At 36.2% G+C, this 26,705-nt stretch overlaps 1 protein-coding gene across 1 annotated transcript in view; it reads left to right on the top strand.

Moving 5' to 3' along the window:
* Window positions 1–201: 201 nt before the first annotated feature.
* LOC136039230 (protein O-mannosyl-transferase TMTC1-like) overlaps window positions 202–26,705 on the top strand; it is a 327,626-nt gene continuing 301,122 nt past the window's right edge. The window contains exon 1 of the mRNA XM_065722793.1: window positions 202–239. Coding sequence (XP_065578865.1) covers window positions 217–239 — 23 coding nt within the window. The 5' untranslated portion in view covers window positions 202–216. The remainder of the gene's footprint in view (window positions 240–26,705) is intronic.

Genomic DNA, 26,705 nt, shown 5'->3' with positions numbered 1-26,705 from the left:
ATTATCAGACTCAAAACCTTGTGGTATCTTCTTTTTACTTTCAGTTTAGGGTTTTTAATAATGGAGTGTCCAATGGTGTACTTTTTGTATTGCTGTCACGCTGTTTTCTAGGTGTTTCGCCCTCCTTCTAAAAAATCCTAATTTCTTTTTTAATTTTAGCTTTCTTCCGATCTAAATTAAAGGAAAAACAATTTTTTACCCTGTGGATTTGAAGAAATGCTGCTCAGTCGAATCAATATGTAAGTATTTACTTCTTACTGTATATTCTACATGTTGGTACAGAACCACTGCATCCTATACTTCGGCAATAGCTAATTTTAACCTTTTCTGTTATTCTTTTATATCCTGCTTCTACTGGAAGGTATCCGTGCAACTTTACAGCCCATTTGACTGAATAACATGATGTACGAATAAGCTGTTTTTATCAGGAGACTAATCTAAACCTTTACCATTTACTTTTCTGGATGTTTTAAGCATTTGAAGTGAAGATTACATCAGGTCGAATTATAAATTCTAAAACTTCTGAATTTAATTAACATCTACGAGAGCGCACTATCGAAAAGACATCAAGAAGTCTGCCACAAAAGATTTTAAAATATTTTAAACTGAATGGTAATTTAATACGCTAAACTGAATGGTAAAAAACCAGTGATATGAGCAATGACATAACTTATTTTTTATTTCTAATATCCCTGTGATATTACCCTTTTCTAGATAGGGTAATACTATTGACAAAAGTATTGGAAAGGTATTCCTTTCATAGAAAGTATTCAAGAAGTAATACTTTCATCAAAAAGTAATAAAACCAGTGCTTTGATACTACCCGTGGCAACTCTGCTTGACCTCTGGTAGCCTTTTTAAATATATGTAGATAAAAGAATCTTGACATCCACCAGTGCACTTCTCGCTGAAGATTGATCAGACTTGGATGACGGAAAGTGAAACTAGGACACGTGCTCCCATTTTCTATATTAAATAATAAAAAAAAACAGTTTTTTTTTCAACTGAAAGTAAGGAGCATCACTAAAACTTAAACGAATAGAAACTATTACGTATATAATGGGTTTGCCCCTTCCTCAACACCTTGCTCTTCCACGCTAAACTCTTTTGGCACCTTTAAAAAAGTTACTTATTGTTCTAATAAAACGACCCTTGTATTTCAGGAGTCGTTTTTAGTGAATTGGGACAGAATTAAAACTTTAGCGTAAAGAGCGAGGTGTTGAGGAGGGGGGGGGTAGGGTATCTGGCTCCACTTGCCCAGAAAAATACTCCTTCCCACGGAAATATCTTCTGTGCAATTCAATCCTGGTGGAAATTTACCCCGGACAACTACCTTTAATATATCCACATGTAAAATTGAATCGGCAAACAGAAAGCAATACATACACAAATTTCGTATAGGAACTCTGGCGTATTCCCCCGGTGTTGAATTTCCCCTTGAAAGTTTACCTCCTCGAAACTTCCCTCTCCATGGAAAATTTTTCCCGTGCAAAATCCCCTCAGCAGAAAATTCGTCCTCCCCTCTCCGCCCTAAATATGCACGCATATTTCCCAATCACAGATACTATACGTAAACAGTGGGCAAATTTCATAATTTGCAGACCTTTCCCCTGTGGCTGTGGGGGGTCATGTTATCTCCAAAGACATAGTTATTGAGCATTTCAACTATGCTGAACAAAATAGTTATCTCTATATTTTGATCGGACGATTTTCGGAAAAAAAAGGCGTGGGAGGGGGGCTAGTTGCCCTCTAATTTTTTGTTCACTTAAAAACGGCACTAGAACTTGTCATTTCCGTTAGAATGAGCCCTCTTCTGATTTTCTAGACCCACTGGGTTGATATGATCACCCCTGGAAATAAAAACAAGCAAACAAATAAATAAACACGTCTCCTTGATCTTTTGTCTGGAAAAATAACAAATTCCATATTTTGGCACATAGGAGCTTCAAACATCTACAGTAGGGTTCTTTGATACACTAAATCTCATTGTGTGGTTTCCATTAAAACTCTATCTTTTTTTGGAAGTCAGACAATTTTCTCAAGCTTGTAGCTTTTGATGAGTAATACTTAACTTAATGAAAGTTGAATCTCCATAATCAGCCGATTCTTTCGATATTTTTATTGGTATCACATATCTGTTTTTAAATTTCATTACCACGAACTGTTTGATTACACTATTAAAATGGGACTCTCTTTTCTTTTGGGTTTTCTTTTCATTGAAATTCCGGACCATAACATAGTTTTTCAAGTGATGCTTTCAACACTGCCTTTGGTTTGTCATTTTCTGGTGTGGTTACATTTTCATAAAAACTTACTTAAACTTCTTTTACAAAAACTCATACTTCTATTGTGGGCACTAATCGTTGCAATCTTCTAAAAATACAAGTATATGTCTGGAACCTGCTTTGCTAAGACGATTTAGATTTTTAATTCCCGTAATTAAATTAAAAAATAAAATGAGCATCAATCATAAGACACAAGACCTTTTAAACTTGAGGAAGACAAAAAGAAAAAAAATTGGTGAAGAACGTATACAAGGTACGCTTATACGCTACAAAAGTACATTAAAATTATGAAAATGGTGACTAAGATCTCCTTAATGCTTCGATGCTTCGGCAGATAGATAGATTAAAACCTAAATGGTTCGACTAACCATTTGTTGAACATTAATGTATTATGATTTCGGATTTATTTTCTTCTAAAGACTAAAGGCTGACTGGAGCAGAATGTGCTTCTAAATTTCTTTAATACTGCTTCTCAATTAGATGTAGGTCACCCAATATTCATTGGAGGAACTGGTTAAGATCATAGCCAAATAGTCTAGGAAATGTATGAAAAAGGGGGATCAACTTCAAACAAAAAGGATTCTTTCACTACCCGAGCAAAAAATATATGCTGGGTCTGAATCTAAAAAGTCTGCTGCTCAATAGTTTCCTCAAATTTGTTGGTTTTTTTGGTTGAATTCGAGGCTTTGACAAAAAAAATGTTAATTGAGTAACTACTGAAAATGTGATGAGATATGTCAGTTTTACACATTTTTGGTTCGGGGACATGGAACTAAATATCTGATGCCAAGAAAATTTTTTGAGGGCTTAAAATTCAGAAAAAAACGTAAGGCTGGGGGGTGGTAGGGCCTGCAGGCGTATATTAAACTTAATCTCAAAAGTCATAAAAGCTATCCAAAAATTTAATCTTCCTGTTAGCTAGCATCGCTAAGCTCTTAGCTGTAAAAGTGAACAAGAGTTTACTTTTACACTCTTGCCGATCAGTATATCAAAACCTATTGGTATAGTCTTGTCTAAGTTCCCCTGCTCCCTCTTGATCCCACTAGTTTCTATATCACTGGAAATCACTCGTCTGTTAAAGAAGGAAAATGCAGGAAAAGTAGAAAAGTCCCAAATGCTGCGATCGATAATTATTGGAGTGCAGAGCTGATGGCAGCCACGCAGGAACCAATTAACTTCATGTGAGCAGCTGGGACTCGATCATACTGTGTCTACGTTTTATACCTCAACTGTATATTAGAGAGTGTATTAACACTTGTTCCATGATCAGGTCATGGGCAGGACCAATCCAGAATCTGTCGAAGTGTTGTATCACAAAGTTACCGTTTTTGAATTTTTGAACCTCTGATATTTTGTTTCCTTCCGGTTGACCACTTTCTAAATATATTCTATAAGACTTCACATACAACTGAGCATTGGAAGATGCAAAGAACTAAACCATCTGTTCTGCAATGTAGAGGCAAAAGCCCCAATTGCACAACTGAAGACTTCCGTAAGTCAACTTCATTCATGTAAACGTCAATCCAAAGCTTTATAATCTTTTATATTCTCAGCATTGAATGTTTGAGGGACTCGATTTTTCTTGAAAACACGTAAATTGACATCTCTTATGCTACCTCCTTAACTTTAATGCGTCCATTTGAGACAACGACAAATACTGAGTGAAAAACATGAAACTCGTCTGAACTCTTGCAAAGATCGATCTGATCAAAATCCCTTGTCTGCTTTACATTACACATTTGTGCCGATAATAACGGTTTTAGATCCAATCAACAAGCACTTGACCTCTTATATCCCTAAAATAGCCATTGAAAATCTGCTGAACAGCATTTGGTGCATATATCAGCCACAATATTTCCTGTAGACCAGAAGCTTGCATCATATGGCAGCTAAGAATCTCTTTCAAAGGTAAAACTGTCCGAAGAGTAAAACTAAGCACTTCAAAAACTTTCTATTGAGTCAGTCAGTGATATTCAATGGTTTTCAAGTAGAATGTTCCATCAAATGTCAAATCAGGCTCGGAATTATGCTTCTCACGCTGGAAAGTCGGAAAATGAAGGGTAGTATAAATACAGGTCGGATTATTCTGGCTAATATCAATTGACGGTGAAAATATCACCAAAACTTTTCCTGGGTAAACTGACGTTTCATTAAAAGGTAAACAGGTAGTGTTACTTTACAACTCAGGATGGGGACTTGAAACAGCTTTGACATCTTCACAAAAATTCAAGTTGTGCAAATGGTCTAGTGCAAACCTCTTAGTAGTCCCTAACTTGCAATGAAAACCTTGCTACTTAAATTTTTGAAGTAAAGAATAGGTATTTCATTAGCCTTCATTATTTCTTTTGCGCTCATGGTTTTTATCGTTTGATTTCTTGTAACGACCGAGGACATGGCATATTTGCAACTAACAGTCCTATATCCATGACTATGTTTTGCCCATTGATCAAATGGGTCTTGCAGTAGGATGTAACATGAGTCATGGGTCTAATGTGACACCACTATCTTCGCCTTTGGTCTCTTCATTAAATATTCCATCTCCAAACCTTTCGTATCACCGGAAAACTGACTCATCATACAGGGTCATGTACTGTTTGCAGGGTCACATTCGATGCTAGAATGTGGTCATGAATTTTCTCAGATCAGCGACCATTTCATTTTTGACAAAGAGCCACCAGCAAAAGCTAATTTACTTCTTGTGAGTCTTCTTGAAAATCATTCGGCTCGAATAAAATAAACAATCAGTCTTGAGGTCAAATTGTTCTGTCAGGTGACTTGAACTCCTTTTCAGGGACTATTTATTGCTGGTCATTGTTCTTTGAATTTGTGTATGAGCTTCTTCTACGCTTTTTACTCGATTCCTTTAAACTTCTTGCTTTCGTTGTTATAGTACCTAACTCGTCCGCTTCAAATATTTCTGTGCTATAGATTGAATCATCTGTGCTATAGATTGAATCATCTTTTTAGACTAAGATTATTCATCTGTTAATAGAAAACTTGAATTGAATTTAGCTGGAGGAATCCTCAAGGAAAAGGGAAAAAATAGCAAATATAAAGTATTTGGCTGGGGAAATGTTATTCTGCTGCGGGAAAATATGTTGCTTCAGTTAGAAAGCAGAATTTGGAGATGAAAACCTAGAATCGTGAAAATCCACAGAACTAAGGCTCCCATTCAATGTGTACTTAACTGACAGAATTTTTGCCCTCCAAATTTATATTGCAGAATATCTCAATTTAATGCTACTTTTTAAGTGAAAACTCTAGGGATATCTAAAAGAAAGAGTTACTGGATATTAGTTAACCTTTGAAGAAGATGAGCAGGTGTAAGAGTTTTTCGTTTTTGTGTCATGACGAAGTTCATCCTCTGCAAAGTAAAGAGAGCTTGAATCACGGCCAGGTCTTGTTGGAAGTAAGAGTTAGTGTCTTAGTTACTTGTTTGGGGTTAATCGTCAGTTCCTCCTGAACCCATCCCCTTCATCTGCTTATGATGCCTTCCCACCTTCCGTGTCTAAAGAGCCTTAGGATATCGAGCTTGATACACCGACCAGAGCAGAAATAATAAAAGCGATCAAGACCCTAAAAACCAAAAAGCCCCAGGTTAAGACGGCCTTATACAAACAATGCCCTGAGGTCACTGCTGAAAAGATCCATGGCATTCTCAAAGAAGTGTGGAGAACTAACACCTTTCCAAAAGATTGGAAGACATCAGTCATCCTCCCTTTCTATAAGAAAGGAGACAAAACCAAATGCAAAAATTACCGCGGAATAAATCTCATAGACATTGCAGTCAAAATATTCGGGATCATACTCTTGAGCCGCTTCAAAGGGGCAAGGAAGGAAAGAACTCGAGGAAATCAAGCCGGCTCTCGACCAGATAGAGGCTATACTGATAATATTTTCACCTTTCGCCTCATTATCCAGCAGTTTGAAAGGTACAACCTACCCCTGATCTTGATGTTCCTGGACTTCATTGCCGCCTTCGACTCTCTCACTCACCAGAAACTTTGGAAGATCCTAGAGAATGACGGAATGCCGCTGAAGTTTGTTGAACTGATGAAGGCATGCTATGACGTGTCAGTGAGCCGAGTTAGAGTCTACGGTGAAGAAACCGAAGAATTTCTGGTTGAGGTCGGAGTAAAACAAGGGTGTGTCCTCTCTCCGACTCTGTTCAATTATTGCATAGGTTGTGTGCTTGAAAATGCTCTATCGTCTTATCCAGGAGCACTGATTGGACAGAATCTCTCACTGACTGGCCTCGACTATGCGGATGATGTTGGCCTCCTGTCATACCCTGTAGAAGCCCAAAACATGCTTGACAGCGTTGTGGCCTGGGCAGACCTGATCGGCTTGAAAGTCAGCACAGAGAAAACGAAATTCAAGGCTATTAACCACGACACAGGACCATTCCCACTAACTGTCAACCAAGTTCAGCTGGAAAAAGTCAACCGTTTCACATACCTAGGCTCCCAGCTTTGTACTGACGGATCTTCCAACGCTGATATCCAACAGAGAATACAGAAAGCGTCTTTGCCTCCCTTCGGAAACCCTTATGGAATCGCCGCGAAATCAGTGTCCGAACGAAAGTTCGAATTTACATGGCACTAGTCCGCACCGTTCTCCTTTACGGGTGCGAAACATGGTCGGTAAAACTAGAGCAAGAGAATACACTTAAGGTGTTTGAGCATACTTGTCTGCGAAGAATTCTCAGAGTAAAGCTACGTGACCGTATCTCCAACGTAAATATACGTCGAATGTGCAATATTCAGGGAGATGTTGTGCTCACTATTAAAGAACGCCGTTTGAAATGGTTGGGCCATGTATTACGGAAACCGCCAGAGTACCTGCCTCGCCAAATGCTTCTAGTTGAGCCTATTAGCTACTGGAAGAAACGCCAAGGAGGACAGAGGAAGAACCGGTGGAACCTGGCCAAGTCAGACCTTTAACCAATCTGAGGTTTCAGAAAATTCGGTCACAGATGGTCAACACAGTGGCTCACTCTTGCAGAGTAGCTGGCACAAGGTCGAAAAACATGGTCCAAGAAGGTCTCTAAGATCATCGATGCCGGGCGAGGTGGAAACACCTGATTCCCACCACAAGTGCAAGTAAGTACTCTTTTGGGGGATTCGGGGTCATATGAGAGTCTCCCAACATTTTTCTCACTTGGGCAACTAGCAAAAAGCTTTTCCACATAACAACTAAACTTTTTTTTTTTTAGCAGTCTCACGCTGTGAAAGATGTTATAATAAAGAAATTACTCAGATGACTGGGTAATCCAATACATAAAACTTGAAGTTAAACTCAAAAATAATCAATATACTACAGGTCAAATTAACGACACTCGGACTACAATGGACTTCAAATGCTCCACGAAATGGGCTTTCAAATGATCTTCACTAAAGCTAAATAGGCATTAATACAGCTGGACTGGAATGCTTCCACGGAATTAAAAAAGAAGAAAGTAAAATTCTTCAATGACGGAAGTAACAACCAACATTAATGTGATTTATTTAAATTTCAATCAGATTTTAGGGCCCTAGATTTTGATAGCCGAGTTTAAAGTTTAATATAGAGGTTGCTTCTTTTTTTCAACACATCATGGTTCAACAGTGCTTGCTAGCTAAATTGAATGTCAAGACAGGTTTCTTCTGTCTTTTTAGGCAGTTGTTCATGTCAAATGGAGCATTATAAGAAACAAGGAGTTTTTCAAAGTTGTGAGTGATTCAGTTTCGCATCGAAAGCGCATAGACCTAAATGGAACTTGAAGTTTCGAATGTAGTTTCTGAGCCTATAGACTTCAACTAGAGATAGGACGAGTTAGTATTTCATGTTAAAATCTATGTTAAAGACTACATATGTCAAATTTGAATTAAAAGCAAAAAATAGGGGAAAAAAAGCAGTAATTACGGAAAATTCAAACATATGTACACATAAGAAAAAAATCCGAGAAAAGCCAAAGATGGAATACCAATCCCCTCTAAAAATAGCGAAGAATAGGAAAAGGTCTGAAATTTTAATTTTGCCTTTCAATAACGACATATGATTAGTAATTAGAGTAAGACCTTCTAAGCCGCTAAGCAACAAAAGCAGGGTCCGTGGTGTTTCGGACGGTTAAGGAATCATGGCAGTGTGCTGCAAGTCGAGGCATACTTGGCAAAATGTGGAGATGGCTGTCTTTTTTGCCTTCATTGGGAGGGAGGAGTTCTAAGGAGGAAGGAACAATAGCTTTTGACCTCTTAACTTATAATCCCAACAGAATGTTTATCAGTTAAATAGATTTGATAATTAATTTGATCGGAAAGAAGGAGACACTAAATAATAAGGGCAGTTAGCTTATATTATAAAGAAAATATAAACAAACAGTTCGTGGTAATTAACTGTAAGGAAGAGTGACTCGGCCAAATAGTAGCTTAAACTCTAAAAACCGGAATCTTTATAACAATACATACATAAGAATATTTGGCTTTTATTACTGATTCTATATATATAAAACTCATTCATTTTAATGGTGCCTATGGAAACCTGCGAACATGAGAAATATTTATCGAGTTTCAAAGAGAAAACAGCCCCAATAAGCAAAGGGATCTGAATAAAAATCACACCACCAAATTCAGTATATTAGAAGACCCTACTATAGAGGTGTCAAGCACCTAGCTAGAAATATGTGGAATTTGTATATTTTTTTTTGCCAGAAGAAAGATCACGTCTGAGTTTTTTTCCCTAGACATAATCGTACGGAACCAATTGTCCAATAGCATAATTTTTCAGTGGTCAGAAGGATTGGATGGCAACTAGCTCACCTTCCACCCCCTTTTTTCCCCAAAGATATCCCATCAAAATTGTTGTGATAGAATATTATGAAATTCAGTATACTTTGAAGGTCTAATAACTATGAGATGAAATAAACCCCCCCATAGTCAGTAAGGATAAGGCTGCAGGCTACGCATATAGTATCTGTTATTGGAAATATACAAAAACTTCGGAGAAATTTTCTACCGGCGGGGATGGGTTTTCAACGATATGATTTTCCGTGAAGAGGAAAGTAGGCCTATCCGGGGGTAATTTTTAGAGAAAAATTTTTGCACGAGGAAGGGAAGGAGATTTCCTGTTATGATCATAAAAACGGTTATAAATTAAATAAAAAAGACAAGTTTTTTCAACTGAAAATAGGGAGCAACATCAAAACTTAAAATGAGGCAAAATTATTTCGTATATTAAAGGAGATGCTGTTTCCTTCATAGAACTTTGAGGCTTTAACGTAAATACCTGGGGTTGAGAACGGGGAATTCTTCCTCATATACGGAATAATTCCTTTTCGTTCTATGTTTTAATTGTGCTCATTAGTTTTACTTGAAATATTTTTTTTTTATTTAATCAGGGAAAAGAAGGCTGGCAATTTTGATGTACTGACTTGGTGACAGCTCTTGCTGGCATTAAGAAAAAAAAAACATGAACAAAGAAAAACCTAAATACTGACCTGGTATTCTTTTCATAGTTAGTTCTTCTTATCTTCTCTGTAGCTTATATTGTCATTTCTTTGTTTACGTTAGATTAAATACCAGATTAGGCTTTTATTAGCTTCACAAGATTAAATAGCTTCACAAGAGAATATCAGTTAAATAGAAGAAGAAATGAGAGGATTATTGTATAGGTAATGAAATTAAAATTTAGCCAACTCATGAAAAAAATTCCCCTACTCTCTTAAGCCAGTCAATCAAGGCTAAAAAACCGGTGCTTAGTTGAAAATCCTTCTTAAGAGGAGGAGATACCGCTACTTGAAATATTCCAAAAAAGTCCCTCCTTTTTCATTATATTGTTCCTTGTGATAAACATGTTCCATATGCCAAAAAAGTTAACTTTCAAATAATATTGATAGACAGGGCCAATTCCTTTACTTCTATTGTTATTTCATATTAAGGTTTTTTGAAAAAGATTTTGAGCAATCAAGCAGAAGTGCATGGAAATGTCTTCCTCAACTGGAAGAAATCTTGGTCATTATAGCTCCCTATTATACGAAACATTTCTAGTTTGCATCTTTAAGTATTTGAAAAAGAAAAAGGCTGTGAAATTCTTTATTCTAAAGAGACGATGAAGAAAAAAACCTCATTTTTCTTTTGAACACTCTTTTCTTTAGGAAGGTTTTTCTTTTCTTTGAAAGTTTTTTTTTGTTCTTTCGGATAGATCCTTGATAACGTCTTTAGACTCTTCATTAAAAAAATTTATGATGACAGTTAGTGTAAATGAGTAGTCTAAATAAATTGGAAAGGGTTGATTAAAGTGTCGATACAAAAGAGATTGACAGACTTAATAATAAAAAGTTGAACTTCTAAGAAAATGACATATTTCCATGATTACTTGAAGTCTAATTGAGTCACGGTCCTTTTTTAAGTCAATGTATATTGATCTTCTTCAAAGTTTCAAAGAAGTCAAGTCACTTAACAATGGCGCAAAAAAGAGTTCTTCCAATTAGTCCAACGACCAGTGGTTTTTAACAAACTACTTTGAATTACTAGGCACTTAATAGAAAATAAACACAGAATGGTTTATTTTTGGTATTAGATCATAAGACCTAATTAGCACTTCAGGTTGTAAGAAATTAGAAAAGCTCATAGGTAGTCAGATCCATCATTTTTTTATGAATAGACCTTCAAAATTGTATTGTTTGTTTCTTTTCGAAGTTCTGAAAACAATAAAATTAGGTTATAAACTAATGATAATGTACAATAGCAATGATAATGTAAAATTTGGTTGTGATTAAGGCCGTGATTAAGTGAAATTGAAAACATCGAGCTTCAAAATTGAAGTTAGGTTAGCCTTCTGTCTTTTAATTCTCTAGAGACCGTTGGTTGTCAAAACTTCAAATAGCACCAGTTATCAAGTCTTGTCAAAGGTTTTGATTGACAGCTTCCTTTGGTGAGATGTTTCAGCCGAGAAATAGTAATATATTTGGCTGGGTAAAAATAAAATTTTATTATTTAAAGTAAAATAAAAATTTTAAGATTTAAAATTTTTAAAAAAGATTTTTAAATTTTTTACTTAAAATTTAAGTAAAAATAAATTTTATTAGTTAAAGATATACGCAACCTACAAATTAGCTTACGTAAAGAAACTTCTGTATTCTCATATTTTTATTGTATATATGAGGGGTTTCACCCCCTCGTCAGTACCTCACTCTTCACGCTAAAGCTTAAAATTTGTCACAATTTCTTAAGAATGACCCCTAAATAACAAAAGCCGTAGAATAAATAGTTGAAATTTCTAAAAATACTTTAACGTAAAGAGCGGGGTATTAGGAGGTGAGCCCCTCATATGCGTAATAATTTCTGTCCCTTTTAACAGAAATTATTATGGAATATTTACAGGAATTAATATTTACAAGAAAATAATAATAGGAATATTCTGTTCCTTTCAGTTGAAAAACTTTGCCATTTTTATTTTTTCATTGTTTTTTTTAAATAATGCTAGAAAATCCTGCGCTCCCTTCATCGAAATTTTCTTACCCCATGACAAATTCCTCCGTAAAAAGTTCCCCCAACATATCCCCCTCTTCTCAACCCCTGCCCCCAACCAAATGAAAACGCCCAAGAAAACGTCTGTACACTTCCCAATAACCATTACTATATGTAAGCACTGGTCAGTGTTAGTAACTTGTAGCCCCTCCCACGGGGACTGTGGGGGAGTAGGTCATCCCAAACGGCATAGTTGTAAGGATTTTCGACTACGCTGAATAAAATGACTATCTCAGAATTTTTATCCGGTGACTTTGGGAAAATAATTAGCGTGCGACGGGGGCCTAGGCACCCTCCGATTTTTTTGGTCACTTAAAAAGGGCACTAGAACTTTTCATTTCCGTTAGAATGAACCCTATCGCAACATTCTAGGACCACTGGGTCGATACGATCACCCCTGGAAAAAAAAACAAAAAAAAACAAATAAACACGCATCCGTGATCTGCCTTCTGACAAAAAATACAAAATTCCACATTTTAAACAGTTCGTGGTAACGAACTGTAGTAAGGAGCGACTAGGCTCAATAGTAACCAAAATTCTAAAAAATTGAATTTTGATACCAAAAATTATATCAAAAGAATGGCATTTTAATGCTGATTTAAATATATAAGTTTCATCAAGAATAGTCTTACCCATCAAAAATTACGAGCCTGAAAATATTTCCCTCATTTTAGAAAATAGGGGGAAACACCCCCTAAAAGTCATACGATCTTAACGAAAATCACACCATCAGGTTCAGCGTATCAGAGAACCTTGTTGTAGAAGTTTCAAGCCCCAATCTATAAAAATGTGGAATTTCGCATTTTGTGCCAGAAGACAAATCACGGATGCGTGTTTATTTGTTTTTTTTTTCCAGGGGTGATGGGAAATTGGAGGGCACCTAGGCCCCCTCCCACGGTCATTTTCCCCCAAAGTTACCGGATCAAAATTCTGAGATAGCCATTTTATTCAGCATAGTCGAAAAACCCGATAACTATGTCTTTGGGGATGACTTACTCCCCCGCAGTCCCCGTTGGATGGGCTGCAAGTTACAATCTTTGACCTGTGTGTACATATAGTAATGGTTACTAAGAAGTGTACATACGTTTTCAGGTGGATTTTTTTGGTTTGGGGGGATATTTGAGGGGAGAGGGTTACCGGGGAGGATTTTTCCATGAGGAACTTCTCATGGGGGAAGAGACTTTCAATGGAGGGGGCGCAGGATTTTCTAGCATTATTTAAAAAAAACAATGAAAAAATAAACATGAAAAGTTTTTTTTCTACTGAAAGTGAGAAGCAGCATTAAAACTTAAAACGAACAGAAATTATTACGCATATGAGGGGTCTACCTCCTCGTAATACCTCGCTCTTTACGCTAAAGCATTTTTAGTAATTTCAACTATTTATTCTACGGCCTTTGTGATTCAGGGGTCATTCTTAAGGAATTGGGACAAAATTTAAGCTTTAGTATCAAGAGCGAGGTATCAACGAGGGATGAGCCCTCTCATATACGCAATAAAAATATACGAATATTGAAGTTTGCTACGTAATTTAATTCGTAAGTTACGTATATTTTTTACTTACGAAGACGTTCGTAAAAATAATAAGTAAATGTTGCCTTTTTAAGTAATCAAAAATAGGAGGTCAACTAGGCCTCCTCCCTCGCTCCTTTTTTCTCAAAATCTTCCGATGAAAACTGTGAAAAAGCCATTTAGCCTCAAAAAATTAATATGCAAATTTCGTTTTAATTATTTATATGTCGAGAGCCAAGATCAAACCATGCATTAATTCAAAGACGTCCAGAAATTAAACAAACAAAAACATTTTTTTTAAAATGAAAATAAGGAGCGACATTAAAACTTAAAACGAACAGAAATTACTCCGTAAATGAAAGGGGCTTTTCTTCCTCAACGCCCCGCTCTTTACGCTAAAGCTTGACTCTTTCTCTTAACTCTACATTTTAAAACAGTAAAAAACTTTAGCGTAAAAAGCGGGGCGTTGAAGAGAAAAAGCCCCTTTCATACACGGAGTAATTTCTTATCGTTTTAAGTTTTAATGTCGCTCCTTACTTTCACTTAAAAAAACTTGTTTTGTTTTTTTGTTTAATTGTAGACAGGAGATTGAAACTACAGTAGGATTCTCTGATACGCTGAATCTGGTGGTGTAAATCAAACAGTTCGTGGTAACGAACTGTAGTAAGGAGCGACCCGGCTCAATAGTAACCAAAACTCTAAAAAATGGAATTTTGATACTAATACCTACATCAAGAGAATTGCATTTTAATGCTGATTTTAAATATATAAGTTTCATCAAGTTTAGTTTTACCCATCAAAAGTTACGAGCCTGAGAAAATTTGCGTTATTTTAGAAAATAGGAGAAACACCCCCTAGAAGTCATAGAATCTTAACGAAAATCACACCATCAGATTCAGCGTATCAGTGAACACTACCGAAGAAGTTTCAAGCTCCTATCTACAAAAATGTGGAATTTTGTATTTTTTGCCAGAAGGCAGATCACGGATGCGATTTTATTTGTTTTTTTTTTGTTTTTTTTCTTCCCAAGGGTGATCGTATCGACCCAGTTGTCCTATAATGTTGCAAGAGAGCTCATTCTAACGGAAATGAAAAGTTCTAGTGCGCTTTTTAAGTGACCAAAAAATTGGAGGGCACCTAGGCCCCCTCCCATGCTAATTATTTTACCAAAGTCAACGGATCAAAATTCTGAGATAGCCATTTTATTCAGCGTAGTCGAAAAACCTTATAAATATGTCTTTGGGGACGACTTAATCCCCCACAGTCCCCATGGGAGGGGCAACAAGTTACAAACTTTGACCAATGCTTACATACAGTAATGGTTATTGGGAAGTGTACAGGCGTTTTCAGGAGGATTTTTTTGGTTGGGGAGGGGTTAAGAAGAGGGGGATATGCTGGGGGTACTTTCCATCGATAATTTGTCATGGGGGAAGAAAATATCCATGAAGGGAGCGCAGGATTTACTAGCATTATTTAAAAAAAAAACAATGAAAAAATAAATATGAAAAAGTTCTTTCAGCTGGAAGTAAGGAAAAGCATTAAAACTTAAAACAAACAGAAATTATTACCCATTTGAGGGGCTCACCTCCTCCTAATACCTCGCTCTTTACGCTAAAGTATTTTTAGTAATTTCAACTATTTATTCTACGGCTTTTGTGATTCTGGGCTCATTCTTAATGAATTTGGACAAAATTTAAGCTTTAGTGTAAAGCGCGAGGATCTGACAAGGGGGCGAACCCCCTCATATATGTAATAAAAATATGAGAATACAAAAGTTCTTTATGTAAGCGAATTTATAAGTTACGTAAATCTTTTACTAATAAAAATATTCGTAAAAAATTAAAAGTTCTAGTTGCCTTTTTAATTAACCAAAAAATCGCAGGGCAACTAGGCTTCCTCCCCCGCTCTTTTTTTCTCAGAATCATTCGATCAAAATTATGAGAAAGCCATTTAGCCAAAAAAAAAATGCAAATTTCGTTTTAATTATTCCTCTGCGGAGAGCCAAAATCAAAACATGCATTGATTCAAAAACGTTCAGAAATTAAATAAAAAAAAAAACAAGTTTTTTAACTGAAAGTAAGGAGCGACATTAAAACTTAAAACGAACAGAAATTACTTCGTATATGAAAGAGGCTGCTTCCTCATCAACGCCCCGCTCTTTACGCTAAAGGGTTTTACTGTTTTAAAAAGAAGAATTGAGAGACAGAGTCAAACTTTAGCGTAAAGAGAGGGGCGTTGATGAGGAAGCAGCCTCTTTCATATACGAAGTAATTTCTGTTAGTTTTAAGTTTTAATGTCGCTCCTTACTTTCAGTTAAAAAAACTTGTTTTTTTTTATTTAATTTCGTTAAGGTTCTATGATTTTTACGGGTTGCTTCCTCCTCACCTGTGCTTCCAAACTTAAGTCTCTAGATCGCGCACGAAAAATACAGGATCAAAAATCCATCGGCAATCCTTCAATTCGTCGCAATCCAAGTTTCTACCACCAGTCACGATCCGGTAGGGCAACGGGGAAGTAGCTACGGGGTTCTGCTCCGCCTCAAGGTTTGTCGATTGACCTAAATCTCTCGACTTGTCTAGTTCTTCAGGGTACCGCATTATTAGATATTTTGGATATTTACATCTACCAAGCTCCAAATACTTTTTACAAAGGCGCTGTCTATGTGTGGTAACACTTTTAAGATGTATACCTCGCTTTGATTTAATTTTCTCCATGATTTTGGCCTTGTGTGCACAGCTTTACTGAAGGCTCCTGACTATTTCTTATTTCTAGGTTTCTTCATTGCGTTGAAATAATTTATGGAAATTTCACATTCTATAAACAAGCAGCTGATTATACCACCTTGTCATTTTGGTCTCTTGGGGGTATTATCGGTGATCTGAAACGATTCTTTCTGGCAACCGACTTGTAAAAATTTCAGGTAGCTGAAAATATTCTATGGGACTGTTAGAAAACAGGAAAATAAATCGAAAAATAGTTCCAATCATCTTACAGGTTATTGTCTTCTGCTCATGACAGTACCGATTTTATTCTAAAAGCAATATCTTTTATCGAGTACACTTGTGAAAAAGACCTAGACATTTTCTAAGATTTCTAAGCAATTAGAGGAAATAGAGCAAAATCCTTTCAAACATTTTGTAGCATCTTCAAGAAGCTATGGCCTGATATTAAAAGCGGCATCTTCCGCCAATGAATACTTGAGTACTTTTTAAATATAAATTTTCAATTTAACATGGGATTTTCGAGTTCCATCAGTTCACTAAATCACGGCCTTAACGTTAAAACACTTTTTTTCACAAAATAAGTTTTTCAATGAAACATAATGAGCTGCATTGATCCAAAGATGAGCAGAAATCAACTATATAAGTTTTCAAGCATATAACTATCACAAACAACCATTAATAAATTAATAAAATCCAAAACGAACAAATGTTACAACAAACAAAGAGTCAAACTAAAAATAGAAGAAACTAATAGGAGTAGGGATGACACCTCCGTCTGTTTTTAAGATCAGAACAAAATTTGCTCTTTACTGAAGACAATCCTTATTTCAAGATTTTCAGTTCAGTTCAGTTTATTAACATCAAAATAAATGGACAATAATAACTTTCTATCCCCACAAGGCTCCATGGCCCGTTACATAGGGAAACATAGGGAAAAAACATGTGTTTATATTTTTCATAGTATCGAAAAGAATAAAAAATCAAGTTCGCTACATTACTGACAAATAAAAATGATGGACAGTTTAGTATAAGCACTGATATTCATTCCTGACTTTCATACTAATTTTGGATCTATTAAAATTAAAGAAAGGGAAACAATTTGAATTTTTTTTAACGAAGTCCAAATCATGTTCTAGTTTTTTGAAGGCATGGAGGTCACAAGTCCTCCCTTTCTTAGTCTCTGCTCGCTTTGAGTTTGACTTAGTCATTTATTGAAATTTCCTTTTGTTTACGTTTCATTTACCTATTCATAAAAAAGGCAAAGGATGCTGCAAAAAATAGGTTAAGGATGTGGGGAGGAGTCCAATCGGGGGATGACGTATTGATGGTGATTTTTGGCTTATTTTACGATTCAAAAATTATTTGACTTTGTCTCTGTTTATCTTTGGTTTAATGAAGCTTTTTACTCTTCTTTACTCTCCTTTTAAGAAACGACTTTTGCGGACAAATGCTTTTAGATTAAATTTCTGTTCGATTTGAATTAAATAGCCTTTTTCTTTGGTTGAGAAAGAATATTTCAAATCATTCGGTTTTCAAACAGTTTGAAGTAACAAACTGTAAGTAGGGAGTGATGCAGCTCAATAGTAACAGAAACTTTCAAAATACTTGAAATTCATCAATTTTAATGTTAACCATCAAAAGTACGAGCCAGAGAAAATTCTCCCAATTTTTCAAAAAGGGGCGAAAAACTCCGAAACCATCAAAATCTCTTAATGAAAATCACATCTTCAGATTCAGGATATCAGAGAACCCTACTGTTAAGCTTTAAAGCTCCTATATACAAAAATATGTATTTTTGCATTTTCTAGCCAGAAGAAATGTCATGGATGAGTATTCATTTGTTTTTTTCGTTGGTTTTGTTTCCCCAGAGATGATCGTATCAAACTATTGATCCTAAAAGATCGATAGAAGGCTCATTTAATCGGAAATCAAAGTTTGTAATGCACTTTTTATTACTATTATTAAAAGTAGTAGTAATATTAGTGATATTAGTATGCTTATAGTGCCTTTTGGTTTGTACAACGTGCCCCTCAACATGCACTGAAAGTTTCAACTTAATGCTCTGAGATTTTCCAGGGACATAGCTCTTACGCCCTTTTAATAGCTTGAACCGACATATTGTCGATAAATTTCGTTCAACATCCTCCTCAAGATTCTGTGAAACATTCACCATAATACCTTTAGTTTCAGAAGTACTACTAGCAGTTTTCTTTGTACTTTTAGTAGTATTATTTGTGGTAGTAGTTGTAATGGAAGAAGGTTTAGCAGTGCCAGTTGTATTGGTAGCAGTAGTAGCGTGTACATGTGCCTTTTGATTAGTTCAACATTCTCCTTAACATACCCTGAAAGTTTCAACTTAATTCTCTAGATCTATAGTGACGCCTCAATGGTTTTAAATTGACAGATATGAGATAGACTATCGGAGCTACTAGTCTCTCAAGACGTTATTACGCACACCTGGCTCTTATGCAATACCATAGTACATTTGTTTGTTATGTAATGGTATAGTACACCTGGTCAACCAAGCATACAGGTGGCTTTTACGTTTCACTACATACATTCTAGTAAGAGTTGCACATAGAAGTGAATAAGCTGTTAAGTAAGCATCATTGCCGCCATTGCCAAGTTTTTGCAGAGAATGTCTTAAGTTTTTCCAAATTTAAATGTTTAACGGCCAAACAGGTTTTGAGGGCTAACGACACTTGTTCTGGGAAAGTTTACCTACGTTGAGAATGACGTAATTTCACGTGACTTGCAAGAGCTCAGGGGCCAGTAGGGAACCCCAGTTTCTAACTGAGGATGCCTCACCTGTGGATGTTATCTAATGGTGGTGGAAATGTGAGTGTTATATAATGGTGGTGCGTGGTGAACACGTAACTTTTATGTAATGAAGGCTAAAACGTTGGATGTTACAAAATCCTTCAAGAGATTATTTTCTTCAAGATTTCATTTTACTCAAGGTGTTTTTTTCTTTCAAGGCGTTTTTTTCTTCAAGATTTTTGTCCGGCCTAAGAATTGAATGTAAGACCAGGGGAAAGCCCAATGGAGTCGTTCCTTGGACAGTTGGACCAAGAAAAGTATTTCATAGAAACTCAAACCGTTTTTCTTAAGGATTCGGCCTTTTTCTTACATGCTAGTGGGTTAGCTTAATCTAACCTACACAATGGGTAGGTGAAATTAGGCGTTTTGGCACGCTATCTAACCTGAAATGACCTAGCCTACCATGTGTAGGTTAGGTTAACCTAACCAACTAGCATGTAATAAAAAGGCTAAATCATTAGAAAAAGTGCAAGATCCGATGAAATATCCATTTGGATGACATTTTTTCTAGCTTTTTAGATAGGTTGGCTGCAGGTACCAGGGGTGTGAAACGGTGGTTACAGTTACCTGGGTTAGCTATTGGCCAGTTGCTGGTACCCATACCGTAGGAGGTGGTACTTTCATTGGTTAAGCGTCTGTATTTGCGTCTTTGTGTGTCTAACTCTGTCTGTTTGTGTATGTTTTTTGTTTCTCTCTCACCACGTTCGTGTGCCTGAGTGTCTGTTTGCTTGTCTTTGTGTTTTCGTATCTCTGACTGTGCGTTCTTGCATGTGTCTTTATTTCTCTCTCTCTTTCTCACTGCCTTTGTATCTGAGCGTCTGTTTGTCTGTCTCTGTGTCTGTCAATTTGCGTCTGACTTTTTTTGTTTGTGTATGTGTGTTTTTTGTCTCTCTCTGACCTTGCCTGTTTGTCTAAGTATCGGTCCGCATAAATTTGTGTCTGTCTTTGTGTGTTTGTGTATCTGACTCTGTGTGTTTGGATGTGTTTTTACTCTTTTTCTCTCCGTGGCTGTGTCTCTGAGCGTGTATTTTGGCCTCTCTCTTTCTGTAGGCTAGAGTGTCTGGGCGACTGTTTTCCTTTTTGTGTCTTTGCATGTTCGTGTTTCTGACTCGCGTTTCTGTGCGTTTGTGTGGGTAATTTTGTCTCTCTCTACATTTGTGTCTGAGCGATTGTTTGTCAGTCTTTGTGTGTGTATTTGTGTGTTTGTGCATCTTACTTTGTGTTTTGTTGGTGTCTTTGTCTATCTCTCATCTTGCCTTTGCTTCTGAACGTCTTTTTGTCTGTCTCTCCGTCTATCTATGTGTTTCTGTGTCTGACTCTTTGTTTTGTGTGTGCCGTTGTCTCTCTTTTATCGTGCCTATGTACCTGACCGTACTTTTGCTTGCCTCTGTGGTTTGTCTTGTGTGTTTGTAAGAATTTTAATCTCTCTCTGTTAGTGTTTTTGTGTCTAACTCCGTATGTTTGTGTTGGGCTTTTTTGTCTCTCTCACTGTGAAAGTGTGCTTTACAATTTGTGTTTGCCTGTCTCTGTGTCTGTCTTTGTTTTTGTGTATCTGACTGTGTGTTTCTGTGTGTTTTTGTCTTTCTTTCATCGTACCTTTGTGTCTGACTGTGTGTTTGCCTGTCTGTGTGTTTGTCTTTGTGTGTTTTTTGTTTAACTCTGTGTGTTTGTTTGTGCGTTTGCCTCTTTCTCTCACCGTGCCTGGATGTCTGACTGTGTGTTTGCCTGTTGCTGTGTCTGTCTGTATTTTCGTGTGTCTGATTCATTATGTTTTAAACGTATCCGTTAGTAAGCTATTTATGGTACTACTAACGTATTTTGATGCTTTGCTTTTCATCAATTCGTCTTTTTGTTCCATGGTGATATTGTCTGTCAACATCCTTTTTATTTTACTTGGCATTTCACTGTCTATTACAACATCATTTTGCATAGATTGCAGTGTCAGAACGTAAATAAAATATGGTAAGAGAAGGAGTAGGCTTGTCTTTTTCTTGTCTTGTATTGAATAATAATACCTGATAAATGTAGATGGTAATTAGCTTACTTAAGCTATATATGTCAGGTGATTGAATTTTTCAAATGATAATTTTGTTATGAACTGTGCTTTTCATCATCAGGTTCAAATTAAAATCTCTTGCCAGAAAGAAAAATCAATAAATAGATAAAACTAAAAACACTAAACAACACTAATAATGAGCCGTACCTGGAATCATTGTTGTGACATCGCCCTAATTTTGGTAGAGGCTTTGATGGCCGCTATCCTTGTAGATCTTAAAGGGGTTCGACCTTTAGGAGAGGGTGGAGTTATATTGTGAGTTTTTAGTCTATTGGTGATGGGTTCCCAAATTTCTCTAATGTAAAACTCACCATTGCTGGTTTATTTTTAGCAATTTCCAGAGCTTCTCTGATTTTCTGCTTTAAGACTTGTAGGAAAATAGCAATAAATTGAGCCTGGTCAAACTTATTGGAGTGAGAAGGATTTTCAAAATTATGATGGGCCAATGCAGAAAAACTATCTTCCTCCTCTAGCTTTGTCTTGTTAAGGCAGGAATCAACGGAATCAGCAAGTTCTTTTTATCGGTGATGTAGAGGTCTCATGGAACGACCTATATAGGTATGACCACAGCTGCAAGGAATCTAATACACCCCCGGTGGATCTGAAGTAATCTTATCCTCGCCTTTGTTCAAGAAGAAGGGGATAGTATTTCCAAAAGGAAGAAACACCTTAAATCCATCCTTAACGACTTTGAAGCTTAAAATGTCAGTAGTGCTATTAATATAAGGTAATGACCAAAAGAGTATATCTTATTCAATCTTAGGGGCAGACCTCTTGGTTTTTCTGCTTGTCTTTATCCTGGAAATTACCTTGCCAATGACTTTTCGGGGGTATCCATTACCTGTCAGAACATCTTTAATATCATCAAATCAGGGCTTCAGCTCAAAACCAGTGGAACACACCGTTCCACTCGTTTTGTAATGAAAAAGTCTAAGAAGGGTAAATTGCGGTTATTTTCAAGTTTAATGACGAACTTAAAATCTGCGTCTTGTCGGTTAAAAACATTGAGAAAGGATCTTCATTTGTCTTGTATCCCTTTCCAAATTATTAAGCAATCATCTACATATCTCATGTAGCGTCTGAGATCCTTTAAATTCTGCTTGAAGATATTAAACTCTATATGCTGTAGAAACACCTCACTGAGAACTAACAAGGAATCATCCTTCTCTAAAGATGATTGTAAACCTGGTATAAAATGGAGCAAGGGTACGCTGGTAAACAAAGATACGACAGGAGACATCAGTGAAAAATATCATTGTCAGACCAGTCATTCCTTTATTTTATGATGCACCTAAAATTCACAAGCCAGATATACCCCTCAGACCTATTATTTTAACAATAGGTTCAGCTACACAAAAGTTGGAAAGGTATTTGGCTGGTATTTTAAGATCCATAACCCTCAGCAGCAAACACCCAATAAGAAATACTAAAGAAGGAGTTGAAAGGGTAAATAGCATCAACATCTTAGAGAATATTATAATGTGCAGTTTTGATGTTGTATCTTTGTTTACCAGCATACTCTTAACCCATCTTACAATTGGGCATAATCAAAAAGCTGATTAGGTAAAGCCTTACAATCAGCTTTGGCAAAGGATGATTCTTGGAGGGAACTGACTCGCTTAGACACCACAGGCATCATTAATCTCACGTCTTAACGATTCAGAAATGTTTACTTCACTTTCAGGCATCAAACTTATATACAGATTTGGAGGATACCAATGGGATCTGCCTTGGCACCAATCCTCAGTGAAGTGTTTCTACAGCATATTTAAACTAATATCTTCAAGCAGGAAACCAATGGTCTCCAACTCTAAGTGAGATATGTAGATGATTGCTTAATAATTTGGAACGGTACACAAGACAGTTTAAGATCCTTTCTCAGTGTTTTTAACCAGCTGGACCCAGATAATAAGTTCACCATTGAACTTGAAAATAACCGCAATTTACCCCAATTAAATATTATTACTGCAAAATGAGAAACTAGGTTGGACTAGAGCATATAAAGAGTGCCAACTCATAATAATAGATATCCGAGATGTAATTCCTATAACCACCCTATAGTCAAAAATTCTGTAGTCCGTTCATTGGTTGATAGAGAATTTGTAGCATGTTCCTCTGATTTTAAGCTGAAGGCTGAACTTGATCATATAAAAGATGTTGTGATAGGTAATGGATACCCCCAAAAAGTCATTGACAAGATCATTTCCAGGAGAAAGATGAGCGGAATAAGGAAGAACTCTGCCCCTAAAATTGAAGAAGAAAAAACCTTTATGGCATTACCTTATATTAATGCCAATACTGACATTTTAAATCCCAAACTCACTAAGTTTGGATTTAAGGTGTTTTTCCTTCTGGAAGGACTATCCCCTACTTCTTGAACAAAGGCAAGGTTAAGATTACTCCAGATCCACCAGGGGTGTATGAGATTTCTAGCAGCTCTGGTGACACCTATATAGGTCGTACCATGAGACCTCTACATCACTGATTAAAAGAACGTGCTGATTCCCTTGATGCCTGCCTTAAAAAGACACAGATAAAGGTTTTTTTGCAGTGGCCCATCATATTTTTAAAAACCCTTTTCGCTTCATTAAGTTTGACCAGGCCCAACTTATTGCTATTGTCCCACGAGTCTTAAAGCAGAAATAAGAGAAGCTCTCGAATTCGCTATAAATAAACCAGCCATCAATAAAGACAATGGTGAGTTTAAAATTAACAAAATTTGGGGATCCCTCACCCATGGACTTAAAACTCACAAAAAAATCCACCCCTCTCCTACAGGCCCAACCTCTTTAAGATCTACTAGGATAGTGGCCATCAATGCCTCTATCGAAATTCGGATCATGTCAAAACAATAATTCCAGGTTCGGCTCATTATTTGGTGTTATTCAGTATTTTTAGTTTTATTTATTTGGTGATTTTACTTTCTGGCAAAGGATTTAAATTTGAGCCTAATGATGACAGGCATAGGTCCTGTCGAAATTATTGTTTTAAAAAAATAAATCACCTAACATCCATAGACTAGGTAAGCTTATTACCATTTATCACTATTATGTATAGGAGTCAGGTTGGCCTCAGAGAATATATTAAAGGTATTACCAGAAAGATGGTGAGAGGATATATCAAATGGTAACATGTTACCAGCAGCAGTAGAAGTCGGCCTTGGTCATTAACTAAAAGTTTTAGGTTCACATTTTCCTTTAAAACAATGATATCTGGAAATGTTACTTTGGTATATTCACCACCACCAGTAATATTGAACATTTTGTGATTCCAACACCTTATTGTCACGGCAACGCAATTATACATTTCCAAAAAGATCCCCATTGTTGCTTGTTTTTTTAGTTCAAATTTATCTCTTAATCAGCATTCATTGCTACTATAACATTATCATGTGCGAACACTTTCTTGAACTATTTCACCTTCACTTTTCAAATTAAGAGGTAATTGCATGTCCTTCAAATGTAAAAAGATAATAATGATCGAAAACATACAATAAACTAGCCAGTGTCGAGGACCAGCCATAGATTACCACAGGAAAAACTGCATAAATCGTCTTGGAAATGGTAGAAATCCGATTGGAATTGTGTGGAGTCAAAACTCCAAAGCGGGGGGGGGGGTTGGCAAAAGAGGGAAATCCTTATTTGACGGAAGTGCTAAGTAAAGAAAAATCTCACGGAATCAGGCATCAGAATCTTTAAGACCCCGTAATACCCTTTTAAAAGGTTATAGATTATTTATAATCTTTGCTTTATAATGATTGCCAAGTAAAGGAAAAACCGCAAGGAATCAGGCAACAGAGTCTCTCAAACCTCGTAAAGTCCATTCAAATGATACAAGGATTAATTATTTGATAAGAAATTTTGTTTTTTTAATGAGTGCAAAGTAAAGAGAAAAAACACACGGAGTTTAACAGCAAGAAGTTTGGTGTAGGATGACAAAATAGTAATGGCTACAGACTGCTGTCATTTTCAGGTATAGTACTCTAGTCAGCCTGTTGTGGTAACGAGCTGTAAGCAAGGAGCCACCCGGCTCATTAATAACCAAAAATCTAAAAAACCGAAATTTGATCACTTTCATAAAACATCAAACAGCAAAGAGTGATGAAACTTCGCAAACAAAACATCAAACGAGACTGCGGCCAGTGGAGAGAAAATAGATGAAAGATTAAAACAACCCCAATATTTCACCTGAATGTAAACTTGGCGTCCTCAGCACAAGACAAAAAGAAAAAACACTAAACTAAAAACAAATAAAACCACCACTAATAATAATAAATACAATTGTTGCTACTGGTTCACGTAGGGAAAAGAAGCTATTAAAGTTACTTCAACGAGAACATTAAAGAAACTGAGGAAAAATCATTGAGATTGTAACAAAGTTAACTATTCTGTTGCGAAATAATCCTCTTGTTAGCTAATATTGAAGCAACTCTATTTGGTCCAGTAGGTAATCTTGTCCCCACGTGATTATGTAAAATTTTAATTCCCTTGTTGACTTTTGGTTCATTTTTCAAAAGACAATCATAAATCAGGCCTATATTTAAAGTTTCCGCGTCCCTATTTATTACAAGGTTAGTAAACATATTTTTTTTTAATTTCTATAGCCTCCCTAACCCACATGTAATGCATGTGGAATGCTTGTTCAGCCAGAGCCGAAATAAAAGTTTTAGGAGGCGTTGTTAATTGTAGGATTTTTTCTATTGTGTTATGATGCTCAATAAATCTTTTAATAAATTGTTGGTGAGTTCTATAATAAAAAAATTTCCACAAGAACAAGGAATTTTATTTATCCCACTAACTAAATTTACCCAAGTTAAATCCTTCTCAGAATTAAGGATACTGCCAAATGGTCTCACTGATTTGAAGCATGTATCTATGTTATGTTTGCACAAAATTCATTTAAGCATCTCTCCCAAAACAGGTATATAAGGCAAAGAACTGAAACTTTTTGGTATATTTTGGCTTTATTTCAGCATTATTTCGCAACAGAATAGTTAGCTTAGTTAGCTATAGTTAACAATAGTTAATTATGTTAGTTAACTATATAGTTTGTAATTTTTCATCAGTTGCTTTAATGTGCTCATCGAAGTAACTCTAACAGCTTCTTTTACCTACGTGGATCAGTAACGACAATTGTATTTATTATTATTTGTGGTGGTTTTATTTGTTATTATTTAATGGTTTTTCGTTTTATCTTGTGCTGAGGACCCTTAGTTTACAAACAGGCGAAATAACCGCGTTGTCTTAGTCTTTCAACTGTTTTTTCTCTAATTGCCGCAGTCTCGTTTGATATTTTTTTGTTGAGTTTTGTCTCTCTTTTTTGTTTGTTGTCGTGGTTGGTTAGTTTGGCTTAAGGTCTTTCATTCCATACAACAGCTTAAAGTTATGTTAGAGGTGCTCAAAGATTTTTCCGGGGAAAGGGGACTGGATTCTGACACCTGATCAGCTATTGTAAACAAACAACATCAATAAAACTGGTTAACATTGAAGGTGGAGGGTGTTAAAAGAATTTTTCAAGAGAGGGGAGGCTGAAATCTAAACCCTAATAAGCTATCGTAAATAAATAATTTCCATAAAACAGCATAAAGCTAAGGTGGGAGTTGTTAAAAGCGATTTGGGCGTAGCAATGCTTGCCAGAGGGTGCCATATGTCAGCCATTGAGTGCCACAGGCTAAGATTTGTCAGAAAATAATACCAACAAAAAAAAGAACAAAACATGGAATTAAGTCTGATATCAAGTGCCCCCTTGAATATGCTTCTAATAAGTCACCCATTCTCGCTTGGAATCTAGATTTATTGATTGAA

Source organism: Artemia franciscana, chromosome 2 (genome assembly GCF_032884065.1).
Source record: "Artemia franciscana chromosome 2, ASM3288406v1, whole genome shotgun sequence".
In the NCBI taxonomy this organism is placed as follows: Eukaryota; Metazoa; Arthropoda; class Branchiopoda; order Anostraca; family Artemiidae; genus Artemia; species Artemia franciscana.
Note: the sequence above shows the minus strand (reverse complement) of the source record. Positions and strands in the feature narration are given on the sequence as shown.